The 15,414-nt window shown below is 41.4% G+C and overlaps 2 protein-coding genes across 2 annotated transcripts; one reads left to right on the forward strand and one right to left on the reverse strand.

The window, feature by feature from the left end:
* Nucleotides 1–2,934: 2,934 nt before the first annotated feature.
* Nucleotides 2,935–6,577, forward strand: LOC112101467. Its single transcript, XM_024192143.1, has 5 exons — nt 2,935–3,497; nt 3,642–4,057; nt 4,128–5,316; nt 5,438–5,558; nt 5,600–6,577. The coding sequence occupies exons 1-5, from the start codon at nt 2,935–2,937 to the stop codon at nt 6,575–6,577; spliced, it is 3,267 nt and encodes a 1,088-aa protein (XP_024047911.1).
* A 5,746-nt stretch (nt 6,578–12,323) lies between these two features.
* LOC18053613 (receptor-like protein EIX2) lies at nt 12,324–15,186 on the reverse strand. The gene is made up of 2 exons (XM_024192144.1): nt 14,824–15,186; nt 12,324–14,676 (listed from the first exon to the last, which is right to left on the reverse strand). Exons 1-2 carry the CDS (start codon nt 15,125–15,127, stop codon nt 12,353–12,355), a joined length of 2,628 nt encoding a protein of 875 aa, XP_024047912.1. The 5' UTR covers nt 15,128–15,186; the 3' UTR covers nt 12,324–12,352.
* Between the last annotated feature and the right edge of the window lie 228 nt (nt 15,187–15,414).

Raw genomic sequence — 15,414 nt, forward strand, 5'->3', positions numbered from 1 at the left:
TTAGTTGCCTGGATGAGACCGCCTCAGGGAGTGGTCAAGCTGACAGTGGATGGTTGCTCGAGGGGCAACACGGGGATGGCTGCTTCTGGGGGCATCTTACAGGATCATCGAGGTGTAGCCCTAGCCGCATTTGGTTCCTTCTTGGGCCTCAAGCCCATCTTATATGCTGAGCTCATGGCGGTTTGCGAGGGTTTGGAGTTAGCTTCACGGCTTGGCCATTCGGTTCTTGAGGTTGAGTCGGATTCGGCTACGGGGTTTCATGGGTTCACTCTCAGGGTCCGGTCCGATGGGATTATTCTTACCTTCTCCGTCGGGCGTGTCGCCTGATATCTTCTGCTTCCATTCAGGTGCGACATGTCCTTCGCGAGGCTACTTATGCAGCAGATTTCTTAGCTAACTGGGCCTGCACTCATCGATCTAGTCGGCGCTTCTCTTCCCCTCAGCAGCTACCTAGGGGCTTATCGGGTATCCTCCACACAGACGCTCAGTCGATCCCATATGTGAGACGATAGTCGTTTTTATTCCTATTTCTTTATGTATTTCATTATCTTTGGGAGGTTTTGGCTCATGTCCCCCTCCATTGTATCTATCGTTTTCTCGGATGTATTTGACAGGTAGGGGTCCCGCCTAACGCCCCACCTTTTCTTTGGTGGTTTCAAAAAAAAAACCCTAAACCCTAAACCCTAAACCCTAAACCCTAAACCCTAAACCCCTAAAACCCTAAACCCCAAACCCTAAGCCCTAAACCCTAAACCCTAAACCCCAAACCCTAAACCGACCAACCTGGCTTTCGGGAACCAGTTCATAAACCCCAAACCCTAAACCGACCAACCTGGCTTTCGGGAACCAGTTCATGATGACTTGAATCAGCCACCAAACTGCCAGCTCCCGGAAGCCACGTTGGCAACAGCTGCAGACACTTCCAGACGCGCCGAGTTCATCTCCACCTTGACCGCAACCATCACCGCGGCCGTTGACGCCATGTTCCGGCCGAACTCATCACCTCCAACATCAACCTCCCCCATCCAACCAATCCCACCCATGACAGACTACTCCCTAGCCGCAGCCAAAGAGAAGCAGCAGCCGGCCCTAAATTCCCCAACATCACAAAACCCTAATCTCAACCCGTTTCCACCCATCACAACCCGAGCCCATAACCCAAATACCCAAACCCGAACCCACCCAACCATTAACCAAATCCGAACCCACCATTTAAATAACCCAACCATTTTCCAAGCCCAACAACCCACTTCTTTTAATTCTCTCCATCAAGCCCAACACCAAAATAATTCCCAAGCCCAACATCAATACAATAAAGGCCTAGAACAACAATCCAAGCCCAATCCAGTTTTTAAAAAACCTTCATATGCCAATGTTATTAATCCCGCTAATATTCTTAACCCCAAAATCATTTGTGGATGCGGTCGCGGGAGCGTCCACCACCATTCCTCCAAAACCGATTTCTCTGGTCCGAGGCGAACCGGCTGTACATTTTTCGACTGCGGAAATTCAAACTATGGCGGAACCATTCAAATTATCTCTCGTAGGTAAATTTTCTTTTGGCCGACCTCCTATGGAATTAATTAGAAAATTTTTTGTATCTCTGGTCTAAAAGGAAATTGCCAAATATCTTTATTAGATGCTCGCCATGTTTTAAATAAACTTGCTTTAGAAGAAGATTATCCTAGAATTTGGGTGAGACAGACATGGTTTATTAATGGGCGCGGCATGCGAGTCTTTAAATGGAGCACTGACTTCCGGTGTTCAGCAGAGTCTCCGATTGTCCCGGTTTGGGTTTCTTTACCTTATTTACCTGTGCACTTCATTCATTGTAAATCTGCTCTTTGCTCCATTGCTTCCGCCATTGGTACCCCGCTTCGGGTTGACCACGCCACGACTTCGGTTAATCGGCCGTCTGTAGCTCGTGTTTTAGTGGAGTATGATGTCTCCAAGCCGTTATTACCGCGCATCTGGATTGGTGAGGGGGAGTCAGGTTTCTGGCAAACTGTGGTTTTTGAACGAGTTCCGGCCTATTGTGATTCTTGCAAACATCTCGGACATTCTGTGGACTCTTGTTATATTGCTAATCCGGAGCTTCGCAAGACCCAGCCTGCAGATGGGGCCTAGTCCAGAGACAAGGGCAAAATGAAGAAGTCTGAGACCGTGATTCCGCCACAGCAGCCTAGTACTACCCGTTTTGTGGTTATTTCAGATCGCCGCACTCAGGGACCGAGTACCCAGGCTCCAGTAGATCCACCTCAGGCCCCCCCGCTCGATGAGTCTCGGCCGGTGGACACTTCGCCGCCAGGAGCACCCTTGGATCCTCATGCTTCACACCCTGATGATGTCACCACTTCCCCGGGTGTTATACCAGTGCACACAGTGGACCACACTCAGGTTGGATTTAACTCACACTCCACAGATATCCCAGACTTTGATGATGGTGATGGGCATAGACGTTTGGGTTTATCCCGCTCGACTGAGGAGGTCCCCTCTGATTCAGACAGAGAGTTGGGCGATGAGGGTCAGTTCCTCACTGATTCTGAGGAGATTCATCCACCGCCAACCCCAGATGCAGTTATTGAGAGCTTTGATAGTGAGCGGGTTGCGAGCTCTTCTCGAGATTTCTCCCTCGTGAAGGGTCGCAGACTCCGTAACCATCAGAGGCGAATGCGGCTTCGTTCCCCCACCCCTGATGATTAGTTCCCTCATTTGGAACATTCGGGGGATTGGAAAAACCCCGCCATCCGCAGATTGCGGAAATTGATTCGTATGCATAGCTTGTCTTTGATTTGTATTTTGGAGCCGTTTATTTCGGTGGACCGTCTTGAGGCTATCAGGGTGCAGCTTGGGATGGAGCATGGTCTTTCTTCTCAGTCTGGGAAGATTTAGATTTTTTGGTCGACTCCTTTCTCGGTGGAGCTGCTTCACGACATGGGGCAGGTGATTCATTGCTGGGTTAGTCACTCTCTCCTTCCCGATCCTGTGTTAGTTTCATATGTTTATGCTAGTTGTTTTCTGGATGTGCGAGAGGATTTATGGGCTGCTTTTGAGTCCTTTGCCGATAGCCATGACCTCCAGTGGATTGTCGGAGGTGATTTCAATGTTGTTCAGGCTGTATCAGAGATTTCTGGCGGTCATCCACAGCCTCAGGGGGCCATTGATGCTTTTAATTTAGCATTGCTTGATTGTGGTTTAGAGGATGCGGGCTTTGTTGGTAGTCCGTTTACTTGGACAAATGGGCACACCTGGCGGCGGCTTGATAGAGTTGTTTGCAACGCCCGTTGGTCAGCTTTTTTCTCTGTTTTTCGGGTTTCACATCTGAACCGTACTACATCAGATCACTCTCCCCTTCTCTTGTCTTGGGATCACGACACTATTAAAGGCCCTTCTCGGTTTAAGTTCCTCCATGTTTGGCTCAAGCACCCGGGTCTCATTGATATTGTGCGGCACTCCTGGAATGCTCCGGTGATCGGCGCTGGGATGAGAGCCTATCAGTAAAAGCTTGTTCGGTTGAAGCTCTGCTTGAAAGCTTGGAATAAAGATGTGTTTGGCAACGTCTTCTCTCAGGTTCAGCAGGCGGAGTAGGAGGTGGCTCAGAAGGAGAGATTGTATGATATTTCTGGTTCTGCTGATGATAGAGCTTCCTTTTCTGAGGCTAGGGCTCGATTACAGCAGGCTTTGCTCCGTGAGGAGATCTTTATGCGCCAGCAGTCTAGTGTTAGATGGGTCCGCGAGGGCGACTCCAACACCGGCATTTTCCACGCCATGATCCGGAAAAAGCGTCAGTTATTTCATATCCATAGGATTCGTGATGATTCCTCTTCTGAGTGGATTATTGATCCCTCTGCTGTTGCCGCTTCTGCTGTTGACTTTTTTCGGGATTTATTGTCTGGGGACGACGGGCAGTTCCAGCAGACTGATTTCGACACCATTCCCACTCTTGTGACCGCGGAGGATGATGCCGTTTTATGCAGGGAGCCGGACATTGATGATGTTAGACGGGCGGTCTTTTCCATTGATCCTGAGAGCGCTCCGGGTCCTGATGGCTTCTGCAGTAGGTTTTACCAGGTTTGTTGGGACATCATAGGGCGGGATTTATTAGATGCTGTTCTCGACTATTTCAGAGGTTCGGCCATGCCCAGGGGTTTCCAGAGTACTTTCTTGGGCTGACTTCCGGCCGATCAGTCACTGTAACGTGAGCAACAAGGTTATCACCAAGTTGCTCATTCAGAGACTGTCACCCATTCTGCCTCAGATTATCTCCCCTACTCAGAGTGGTTTTGTTCCAGGACGGGTGATTCATGACAACGTGCTCCTAGTTCAGGAACTCACTCACGATCTCAACCGTCGTACCCGTGGGCACAATGTGGTGTTGAAACTCGATATGGAAAAGGCTTATGATCGTATGTCTTGGCCATTCATTCTCCAGATGCTTCGTTGTTTTAGGTTCTCAGAGCGTTGGATTTCCCTGATTCGGAGAGCTGTCTACGGCCCTTGGTTTTCGGTGCTAGTGAGTGGAGCCATTCACGGGTATTTTCAGTCTGAGAGGGGACTTCAGCAGGGCAATCCCATTTCTCCTTGTCTCTTTATTATTGCAGCTGAGTTTCTATCTCGAGGTTTAGTCCACCTGTATTCTCGGTACCCTTCGATTAGGTACCGATCTGCTGCTCCTACGGATATCTCCCATTTGAGCTTTGCGGATGACATTGTTACTTTTGCAAATGGGAGCCGCTGTAGTTTACAGCGGGTTATGGATTTCCTTCATCGTTATCAGGCGGTTTCGGGGCAGTCGATTAGTTGGACCAAGAGCAGCTTCTACATCGGGAAACCGGCTCCAGCTTCATGTCGGACTATTGTGCACTCAGTTACTGGTTTTCAGTGGCGACAACTCCCTTTCATTTACCTTGGGTGTCCGATCTTCACCGGGTGCCTCAAGATTTCTTATTTTGATGATATGGTCCGGAAGGTCAGGGAGAGGATCTCCGGCTGGGCCAACCAACTGCTCTCCTTTGGTGGGAAGCTGATGCTCATTCGTCACGTGCTGTCTGCTTTGCCTTTGCATTTATTTCATGTTCTCCGTCCTCCCTCGACGGTGATCCAGAGCTTAGAGAGATTATTCACCCGATTTTTATGGGGTGATTCCGAGGGGAGACGGCGGATCCACTGGTGTAGATGGCCGGCAGTTTGTTTTCCCGTTGATGAGGGCGGTCTCGGCATTCGGTCCTTCGACGATATGGCAGAGGCTTTTGAGATCAAACTCTGGTGGCGGTTCCGTCAGCAGAGTTCGCTTTGGGCTTCCTTTATGAAGTCCAAGTACTGTAGATCCGTGCATCCGGGTGTTATTTAGTTTCGATATCCTGCCTCCCCCCTTTGGAGACGCCTTTGTATGATTCATGATACGGCTGGACCCCATGAGCGTTGGCTTGTTGGACAGGGAGAGTGCAGTTTCTGGTATGATTGTTGGTTGGGCTCTTGCCCCTTATATTTGTTTAATCTTGCAGCGGCATCCTCGAGGCCGGTTTCCTTTTATTGGCAGGGTACAGTATGGGACAGAGGTAAGCTGGAGGACATCCTACCTACATCTATTGTGGAGCAGATTTTATTGGTGCCTATTTCTTGTGAGGAGCCCAACTTGATTCGTTGGGCTCTTAGCCCCGATGGCACCTTTCACTTACGGACTGCTTGGGAGCTTGTTAGATGCACTAGACCGAGAGATGAGGTTTATTCCATTATTTGGCAGAGACACATCCCATCGAGAGTATCTTTCTTTCTCTGGCGACTCATTCACGGTTATCTAGCCACTGATGATGCCTTGTGCTTGAGGGGATTTCATATGGTTTCTAGGTGTTTGTGCGGTCGGGAAGCGGAGACTCTTCGACACCTTTTTTTGGATTGCCCGAGGACCCGCCATATTTGGGGCCACTACCAGTGGATTTTGGGGATGCGACAGCTTGACTTTTTATCTCCCCGTGCTCTGCTCCTGACCTGGAGACTTCGTGCTCCTTCCCGGACTCATATGTTGGTCCTCCTGCCTTGCTTCATTCTGTGGCAGGTTTGGAAGGCCCGCAATGCTTACCGGTTTCACTCACAGTCTTTTTCTACTGATGCAGTCATCTTTCAGGTTGGATCCGACCTTAGACTTGCTGGATCTGCCTTTGGTTTCAAGCCTCCCCAACTGCGGGGAGTCTTGGATTCCCGGTTTTTGGAGGGACTCAGAGTACTTGTACCGCCTAGGAGGCCGGTTCACATAGTTGCCTGGATGAGACCGCCACCTGGAGTGGTCAAGTTGACAGTGGATGGTTGCTCGAGGGGCAACCCTGGGATGGCTGCTTCCGGGGGCATCTTACGGGATTATCGGGGTGAAGTCCTAGCCGCTTTTGGTTCCTTCCTGGGCCACCAACCCATCTTATATGCTGAGCTCATGGCGATTTGCGAGGATTTGGAGTTAGCGTCACGACTTGGCCACCCGGTACTTGAGGTAGAGTCGGATTCGGCTACAGTGGTTTCATGGGTTCACTCTCAGGTCCTGTCTGATGGGATTATTCTTACCTTCTCCATCGGGCGTGTCGCCTGATATCTTCCGCTTCCATTCAGGTGAGACATGTCCTCCACGAGGCTACTTCTGCAGCGGACTTCTTAGCCAACTGGGCCTGCACTCATCGATCTAGTCGGCATTTCTATTCCCCTCAGGAGCTGCCTAGGGGCTTATCGGGTATCCTCCACACAGACGCCCAGTCGATCCCGTATGTGCGACGATAGTCTTTCTTTATTCCTATTTCCTTATGTATTTCATTATCTTGCGGAGGTTTTGGCTCATGTCCCCCTCCTTGTATCTATCGCTTTTTCGGATATATTTGACAGGTAGGGGTCCCGCCTAACCCCCCACCTTTTTTGGTGGTTTATAACAAAAAAAAAACCCCAAACCCTAAACCCTAAACCCCAAACCCTAAAAACCCAAACCCTAAACCCTATGTCATTAGGTTTTGATCGACTTTCTTACACAAGCGATCACCTCAGTTGCTACAAAAGCAAGCTGAGATGAGACAATAGAGATAGAGAATTAGATACTATGTACATTCTCATGGAGTATTTATAAATGTGTTGCCTTGACTGGGTCAAGATGAGGTTTATATATTATAAATATAAAATTGACCATGATATACCTAATAATCATGGAAACCTGATTAAAGCCAGATGTGAGTATTATAATTTGGCGCTTTAGATAAGCGAGCTTATTAAAAGCTCAAGCTAGGCGCTTGAGTAGCGACTGAACTAAGATCTGCACAGTGAAGTAATTTAGACATACGCTCTCAGAAAAAAGAATTCACTGTAGCACGTATTCATACAACATGTGCTTTAATGACCAAAAAAAGAAAAATGAGAAAATTTCCCTTATTTCTTATTGTGTAAAGTTTCTTTGAGGCATTATAAACCTCAATAGGTATCCTCACATACTATCAGCTATATTTTGAGGTGATAGATTAGTGTTTGCTACTTTAAGCTTGTTTTCTAAAGCTATGATGCTATTCAGTTTATGAAACAAGTCTAGGAAATAAGTTAATCTAAAACTGAGAAATATGAGAGTGATGAGAAGATTCATTACTTACATCTACCTTATGTTTTTCACTGGTACCGATTGTATAATCTTGTATTGATACAATTGTGATTACATAGAGTGTATATTATTAAGCATAACTTTTGATACCAGACTTAGTATGCTTGAATTTGATGTAATAATATGGAATTTAGGATATATGATGAACAACTCTTTTGTATAAAATACAATTGAGATTCAAAGCAACATAGCTCCTACTTATTGTTCATGGGTCACGCTTTGTATTTGCTAGTATGATAACTGAGTTTTGAGGCTTGAACAGAGAGTTCTCTTGTTGCATCATAAACATGCCATCATGTGTGAGTGAGATGTTGGAAATATATATATATATATATATGTAAATAGGGTTCTATCACTTTAAGGTCACCCATGAGGAAAGCACGACCAAGAGCAAGTGATTATTTTAAGTTAGAACTCTATAATATCTTAAATATTATATATAAAATTATTAAGTGATCATTAAAAAGAAAATTACTCTAACAATTATTTAATCCTATTAGTGATCATTGAGAGGATGATCACTACTTCTTGGAATGGTATAAATAGAGGGCAAATCCATAGATTAAAGAAGTTAAGCAAAAAATATGCAAAATACAATTTAGAGAAAATTCAAGTCAAAAGAAGTTTAGAGGGTTCTTGTAACATGAACTGAAATAATTTTATGATTTTATGATTTTATGATCATCTTCCGACCATAAATCAGTAGCGCAACCTTTATTTATTAATTTTCCACATATAATTTGGATGCGGGTTTTAATTCAAATTTATAATTTTTTTATATTAATTCTTACTTGATAATCAATCGAAATAAAATGTAAGAGGAAATATTGAGCTGACATTGTTATCATTAGCATTAATTGAAAAGATATGGCAATTATAACTACTTGTTTGATTTATATAGTAGCTAGCTATAGGCCTATAGCTTGTCTTTCTCGTTTAGTTAATTCGCTCAATAACTTTTGCAAAAGCAATCTTCTTCTTCTTCTTCTTATTATTATTATTCCATCTATTCTACTTTATGAATATTGGAAAAAGCAGACTTTGGCCCATGGCAGTGCAGATGCAAAGCCCTGCGTTTGCGTCCGCCTTGAAAATTTCACTTTATTACTTAACTTGCTATACCTTGAACATTAGAATTTAGTCTAAATTTTTATCTCACGCTAAAAATGAGCACTTCACTGTGCGAAATGTGAAATTAAAATTTACATTTTGGCCAACAAATTTAAGAAGGCCACGAGGATTGCATGCCGGACAGCAAAATGTGAAATTGGATGTGACCAACAAATTTTGACTTTTAAATATTTGAATTTGAATTTGAATGAATTGTGTTGAACTTTTAAATATTTTGTGTTACACAAGCATTTCTAAAATATTAACATTTAATTACTTATATATTATTACTTAATTACCATCAATTACTGTTACTTAGGGCTCTTATGAGCATCAAAATAAATCAAATTAATTGGTTGGAAAATTGTATATTTTGGTGGTGCGAATGCAGTAAATACCCATGCGAATTTTATTTTATGCATTGATTGGTGTACCAAAAATATAAGGGTGTTTCCTTTATGAAATTTCTAGGTTTCGGGATACTGATTTTCAAACTCATGAAATTGAAAAACTATGAAATGATCGAATCCAACCATGATTGTGAAAAAGTTTACATCAAGTTTGTATTGATATTTTTTTATGATTAATTAATTGAGAGGTTAATTGGCAAACCAAAGTTTAACAAAATGAAGAAAAGCATGCTAGTAATAATTTAGAATTGAAGTGGAAAGAGCCACTTGGGCTTGTAGTCTAGTGGTGGACCATTGCCCTCAAAGTTCCTCATGACTATGAGGGCAATGGTTCGAGTCTCCACGGACTCAACCTCCCTCAATTAAATATAATTATGTGGAGATTTCTTATAATGTCTTTTTTCCTTGCGAAATGCGAGTGGAGTAGAGATATCCCTCCTTCGTGAGGGGTATTTGGATGGACATGTACTTCATAAAATAAAAATATAATAATATAAGTCTCATGTATATATATCTGATTGTAAATATTAGTACTATGACCTGTTGTCATAGCCTCCTTCGTGAGGGGTATTTGGATGGGTATGTACTTTATAGAATAAAAATGTAATAATATAAGTCTCATGTATATATATCTGATTGTAAATATTAGTGCTATAACTGTTGTCATAGCAGTTGTATATATCTTTGTGTAATACAGCCTCCTTCGTGAGGGGTATTTGGATGGGTATGTACTTTATAGAATAAAAATGTAATAATATAAGTCTCATGTATATATATTTGATTGTAAATATTAGTGCTATAACTGTTGTCATAGCAGTTGTATATATCTTTGTGTAATACAGCAACCTGATGTTTAATCAGTTTCAAAAATAAAAAAGAATTGAAGTGGAAAGAAGGCATATGGAAATAAAAATTGACAAAAATAAAGAAGGGCTGCTGGTAAACGATACTCGACTTGAGGTGGAAGCATCTAGATGACTCAAAAAATTGGCCTTTGTTTCATAAAACGAGACGAAAGTGTAAAATCACAAGATGCGCAGTAAATATCTAAATTTGTTGTGTTTTGCTCTCCAAATGTGTTTTTATTCAATTGAGAGGAGGTAATTTTTCTCTTTTTATACAAGTTAGAATATGATTATATATTTTTTGTGGTTCAATGAAGTTTCATCTTTATTTGTAATTTTTTTTTTACATTGTTTTGGTTTGATTCTGGTTCAACCAAAAATATTATGAGAACTTGTATTTGTGGGGGTGATTTTGTGAATAGCAGGAGCCGATTCACCTTATAACAATTTTTTGAGGATGAACAAAACTGAGAGGTCATAAAAATAAGAAAAAATGGTTATTAGAGGCATCACCCTTGGTGGCCGACAATGGCACTCTGACAGTTAAGCCAGGTACATGTTGGAGAGGGTGCTGGGTTTTTGAGAAAAACCTAATATCAATGAAAATTGAGAGCTGACGAGAATAAGCTAAATTTATTTTTGTTGAGATTGACCTAAACTTATATAGAGAGTGTTTCTGAGAGTACCTTAATATCTTTTTAGACACGTAGTGGGTTATAATAAGTAATTTTCCTCCTTAAGTAGGGGCTTTTGGGTAATTTGAATAGTTAACTTGAGTCTTTTACCCTCTTTAAGGCTAGACACATGTCAACTACAAGACTATCACCAATAACAAGATGTCTTAATTTTTTATTGGTTTATTTCAAATGAGCCAATTGGACTGTGACAACTGTTGACTTCACTATCGATGGCTCAAATAACAAATGAGATAGTTCCCTTTATCACTTTTGGGGCACGTGTCTGTTGGAGAAATATTTTGAAATGATTCGTATGGGGACCATATCATGCTGACGTGTAGTAATTTTAGTGGAGAGGTTGTCGTTGTTACAATAGTCCTTCATAGACATGTGGCAACCTTAAGGTATTTTGAGAGACATTTTTTTTTACTTCTAGGTTAATAGGGTGACTCATGCTCTTTTCTTGATATGTTCCCATTTTACCCTTTCTTTTTCAATTTTCTTTTCACATTTTATAAGGGCATATTGGACATAAGAGCTATTACACATGTGTCACACTCTAATTATATGACCCAAATTTTACTACCAACAGGAGTCCCTAGCCTTCATTTCAATCACTTGCATTCTTATAAATATTTAATTCATTCTTCCACAACTTATTATTTGTGGTATCATAATACATAAATGGCCCGTAGTTCCATCCACGGTGTCTATATATATTTTTTTAAATACTTGTATATATTAATCAGAAGTCAATTAAATGGAGAGCGATTTAGAACAACAAAAGTTAAATATATTATTGTGCTTCCTGACAGAATGGTTGGAGTACAGTTTAGAACATCACACATTACACGTAATATGGTGCATATGGGGCATAATTGTCGGAGTGTAATAGAAGAGAGTTACAGGGGAGAAGAGAGTAAGAAATCATATATGAAGTATCAACATAATCTGCAGCAGCCTAGGAATTTTCTTTTTAAATAATTTAGTTTAACTTTAAATTTAATCCAATTCAAAATTAAACAATCTACAACTGCAACCAGCCCATAAATTGATTTGACTCATTCCGTGTGTTTGGAAGACCACATACTTGGCTTGTTATAAATTACAGGAGAATTTCTCCTTTGTTGGCGTTTTGGCTTTGCCTTCTTTTTAGTAGCTTACAGGCATTGTGAATCAACAAATGCAAAAACTCAAAAAAGTGCTGGTATTTTGAAAATACCAATCTCATCCTATTCACAAGTGAATTTCATTTTTTGTGATAACTACAGATGGATTATTAATAAAAACGTTAATTAGGCATATATAGATGATGATCTATATTCTACAAAGAAACATACAGATTACAGAAGTTCCTTCAAGCATTCACCCAACACATACATAATGTAACACATGCATATGATATGAGAAGACTTAAGTTAAATATTTAGGAAGCTAGGAGGAGAACTCTGTAGAGAATGCCATACGATACGAGAAAGACACAATGCTCCTCCCAGAATTGGTGAAAAAAAAAAAGTAAAAATAAAAATCAACGAATCACTAGTTTATGAAAGAAAAAGCATGTGAGCCTCCGTAATCATCATAATTAACTAAAACACAGTCACACGTGAAGTAGTATTACCATTAAGTTTAATTGTTCTAGTTTAGCAATATTCATCGCTGCTGTCACATGGAGCCATCACGATTTATTAATTAGCTCCGAAGTAAAGTGCCACAAACTCCCCAAAACCCAACAATGAAACCAAGAATCAAAGACACATAAAACCCGAGAGTTATAAACTGATCTTCATCTTCTGAAGTGTCTGCATCATCTCTGCCTTCAGTTATGCCTGGACCTGCAGCTGATTCTTCATCCCTACACTTATTGGGAAGTGGGAGACCGCAAAGTTCAGGATTTCCAGCATACACTGTGTCGTTGAAGCTCTGAAGTTGAGTGACTGTTGGAATTTTGCCAGACAAGTTGTTGTATGACAAGTCCATGACACTCAGACCACTTAACTGAGAAAGGCTCGAGGGGATGCCACCAACAAGCTGGTTTCTAGACAAATCGAGGAAATCCAGTGATTTTAACTGACCAATCTTTGGAGAGATTTGTCCAGTCAAATGGTTTTTTGAAAGGTTTAAGGCAACCAATCCCACAAGATCCATTATCTCTTCAGGAACTGCTCCATTTAAGTTGTTACTTGAAAGCTCAAGGCTCTTTACAAGCCCCAGAGTACTTCTGTACTCACGTTCACTTCCTTTCCATGTCAGCATGAGTTTGTCCTGAAAGCTATAGTGATATACATATGCAGGGCCAAAAAAGGTGTAATAGTACACCTTAATGGTGGGATCGGAACTTCTTTCTTGGGTCATAGCAGTAAAATTATTGAAACACTTTGGTATCTTTCCCGATATATTATTTAAAGAAAGATCCAAGACTTGAAGGAATGCAAGTTGGCATAACTGGAAAGGTATTTTTCCATGAAATTTGTTAGATTTCAAGCTAAGAACAATCAAATTTGAAAGACTTTCCCCCATCCATGTTGGTATCTCACCGTACAAAGCGTTCTTCCCAAGATCCAAAAGTCTGAGTTGTGAGCAATTCCTAAAAGATGAAGACAGTTCGCCGGTTAACCTGTTGTTGTGTAAACTCAGTGTTTGGATATTTTGTAGGAAGCCCATCGAGTCTGGTATTCTACCAGAGAAGCTATTGTTTTCCAAATTTAGAATGACAAGACTATCAAACGTCCACCAACAATCGGGAAGCTTTCCAGATAATAAGTTGCTGGAGAGATCAACGTACGTCAATTTGCTGCCACTGATAGAACATAAGAAAGAAATTGACCCTGAGAATCTATTTTTAGAGAGATTCAAGAAGGATGAGTTTGAAGGAAGTGGTGGTATTAGACCCTCGAAATGGTTTGAACTGATATCTATACCAGGATTAGAAGTACCAAACCTTGAAGACAAATTCGGAAGTTTACCCTTGATCTGGTTGCTAGCAAGATCTAAAAAGGAGAATTTATTAGATAGATTCCAAAACCAATCAGGGATGGTATCTGAGATTCCAGTATTAGAGATGTCAAGTAACTCAATTTGATTCTGAGTTTGAAGCCATTTTGGAAAATGAGGCCCTATCTTACAAGAGGAAAGACTTATAATAATCAATTGAAAAGGAGGAACCCAATCATGGCTCAGTTTCAAAACCAAAGGGTTGTTAGCTAAATGCAATTCCTTCAAGTTGGAGATATTGGAAAAAAAAGATTCAGATATAACACCAGTCAATGAATTCTGAGAAAGACACATAATCTCAAGCTTAAACATGTGACCGAGGCTTTTGTTTATAGTCCCATTTAAAAGATTATCTGAAAGATATAATCTTTTCATGGATGAAAATCCTCCGAGATCAGGTATTGGACCTGTGAATTGATTGACTTCTAAATACAGCGACTTCAGTGAATTCTCCAAGCATCCACTCGACAGATTTTGAATGATTTCTGAGAGCTGTCCACTGAGTTTATTATTAGACAAGTTTAATGTAATCAAGCTGCACATGTTTCCGAAGAATTTGGGAATCCCACCTTCAAGTTCATTGAAACTGAGTCTGAGATGTTCAAGATAAACCATGTGTTGAAAAGACTCTGGAATTGAACCTTGTAATTGGTTAAAACCAAGGTCAATTGAAATAAAGATGCTACTGATGTTGGGCAACCAAGGGTATATGGAAGAAGTGAGATTGTTATCAGAGAGAACAAGGGTCTCAAGAGATGTACTAGAATTGAGGTGATTAAGAGACAAAGGAATAACGGGTGGAAGATAACATGAGTGCAAGGACAAGGTTTTCAGAGAATGGAGCTTGCCAATTACTTGAAACCAATCACTAGAATTAGCGAGATTGCTCTCATCCAGGTTAAGATATCTTAGATAAGAAAGATGAGAAAGCCAGTCAAGGTTTCCAGTACTAAATAGATAATTAGATCCGAGGTCAAGATGTTGTAACCTTGAAAGGTTTCCAAGCTGAGGAGGAATTGGCCCTGCAAACACAGTACCAAAGAGATCGAGGTATCTCAATTTGCTGAGAGAACCAATGAACTCAGGAATTGGACTTCCACTGAAGTCGTTGAAACTAAGGTTCAAATGTCTTAAATCATGCAATTTAAGCAAAGCAGGGCTGATTGTACCTCTCAAAGGAAATGAGTCAAAATCGATTGGTTGAAGATCAAGCAGTATCACATGATTCGTTTTGTTGCTACAGCGGAGTCCTGTCCATTTACAACAATCTCTTTTCTCATCTTCTGGTCCCCAGGAAGACAAAACACCAGATTCATCCACCAGGCTTGCTTTGAAAGTAAGTAGCGCTTCTCTCTCCTCGTCTATGCACCTTATTATGTTAGAATCTGCAACTCTTGCCTCTAAGTTGAACAAAATCACAAGCAAGACTAGATATTGAAGAAACTTTATTCCACTTGTCATTTGGATTATCATCAAGCACAGAAACACTGCCTAATCAATGACAGATGCTGTGTTGGCTACTATTTCCGAAACCCCAGTGCCGAGCCAAGTTACTAAAATAAGGTGCACTGAATTGGCTTGTATATATGTCTTGTCCAAGCACAGACTCTTCATTCATATGACAGGAATCATGTCAATATTCTTCTCCGCTTATAATACAGCATCTGTATCTCATACAGCCGCTTTTTATTTTTTTTTTAATATAGCAGATAACCGGCCACCGATACCCTCATTTTAATTGGTTAAAAGTGGCAAATATT

This window comes from Citrus clementina, unplaced genomic scaffold (assembly GCF_000493195.1).
Source record: "Citrus clementina cultivar Clemenules unplaced genomic scaffold, Citrus_clementina_v1.0 scaffold_18, whole genome shotgun sequence".
In the NCBI taxonomy this organism is placed as follows: Eukaryota; Viridiplantae; Streptophyta; class Magnoliopsida; order Sapindales; family Rutaceae; genus Citrus; species Citrus x clementina.

Bases quoted from the DNA above. Each gene is read 5' to 3' on its own strand.
- LOC112101467 (XM_024192143.1), top strand. From the start codon at position 2,935: ATGGGGCAGGTGATTCATTGCTGGGTTAGTCACTCTCTCCTTCCCGAT. The intron at 4,058-4,127 runs GTAGGTTTTACC...CGACTATTTCAG, and splicing joins GGGTCCTGATGGCTTCTGCA to AGGTTCGGCCATGCCCAGGG. The intron at 5,317-5,437 runs GTACTGTAGATC...CTTGTTGGACAG, and splicing joins GCTTCCTTTATGAAGTCCAA to GGAGAGTGCAGTTTCTGGTA.
- LOC18053613 (XM_024192144.1), bottom strand. From the start codon at position 15,127: ATGATAATCCAAATGACAAGTGGAATAAAGTTTCTTCAATATCTAGTC. The intron at 14,677-14,823 runs GTACAATCAGCC...CTGTGTTTGCAG, and splicing joins TGACTCATTTCCTTTGAGAG to GGCCAATTCCTCCTCAGCTT.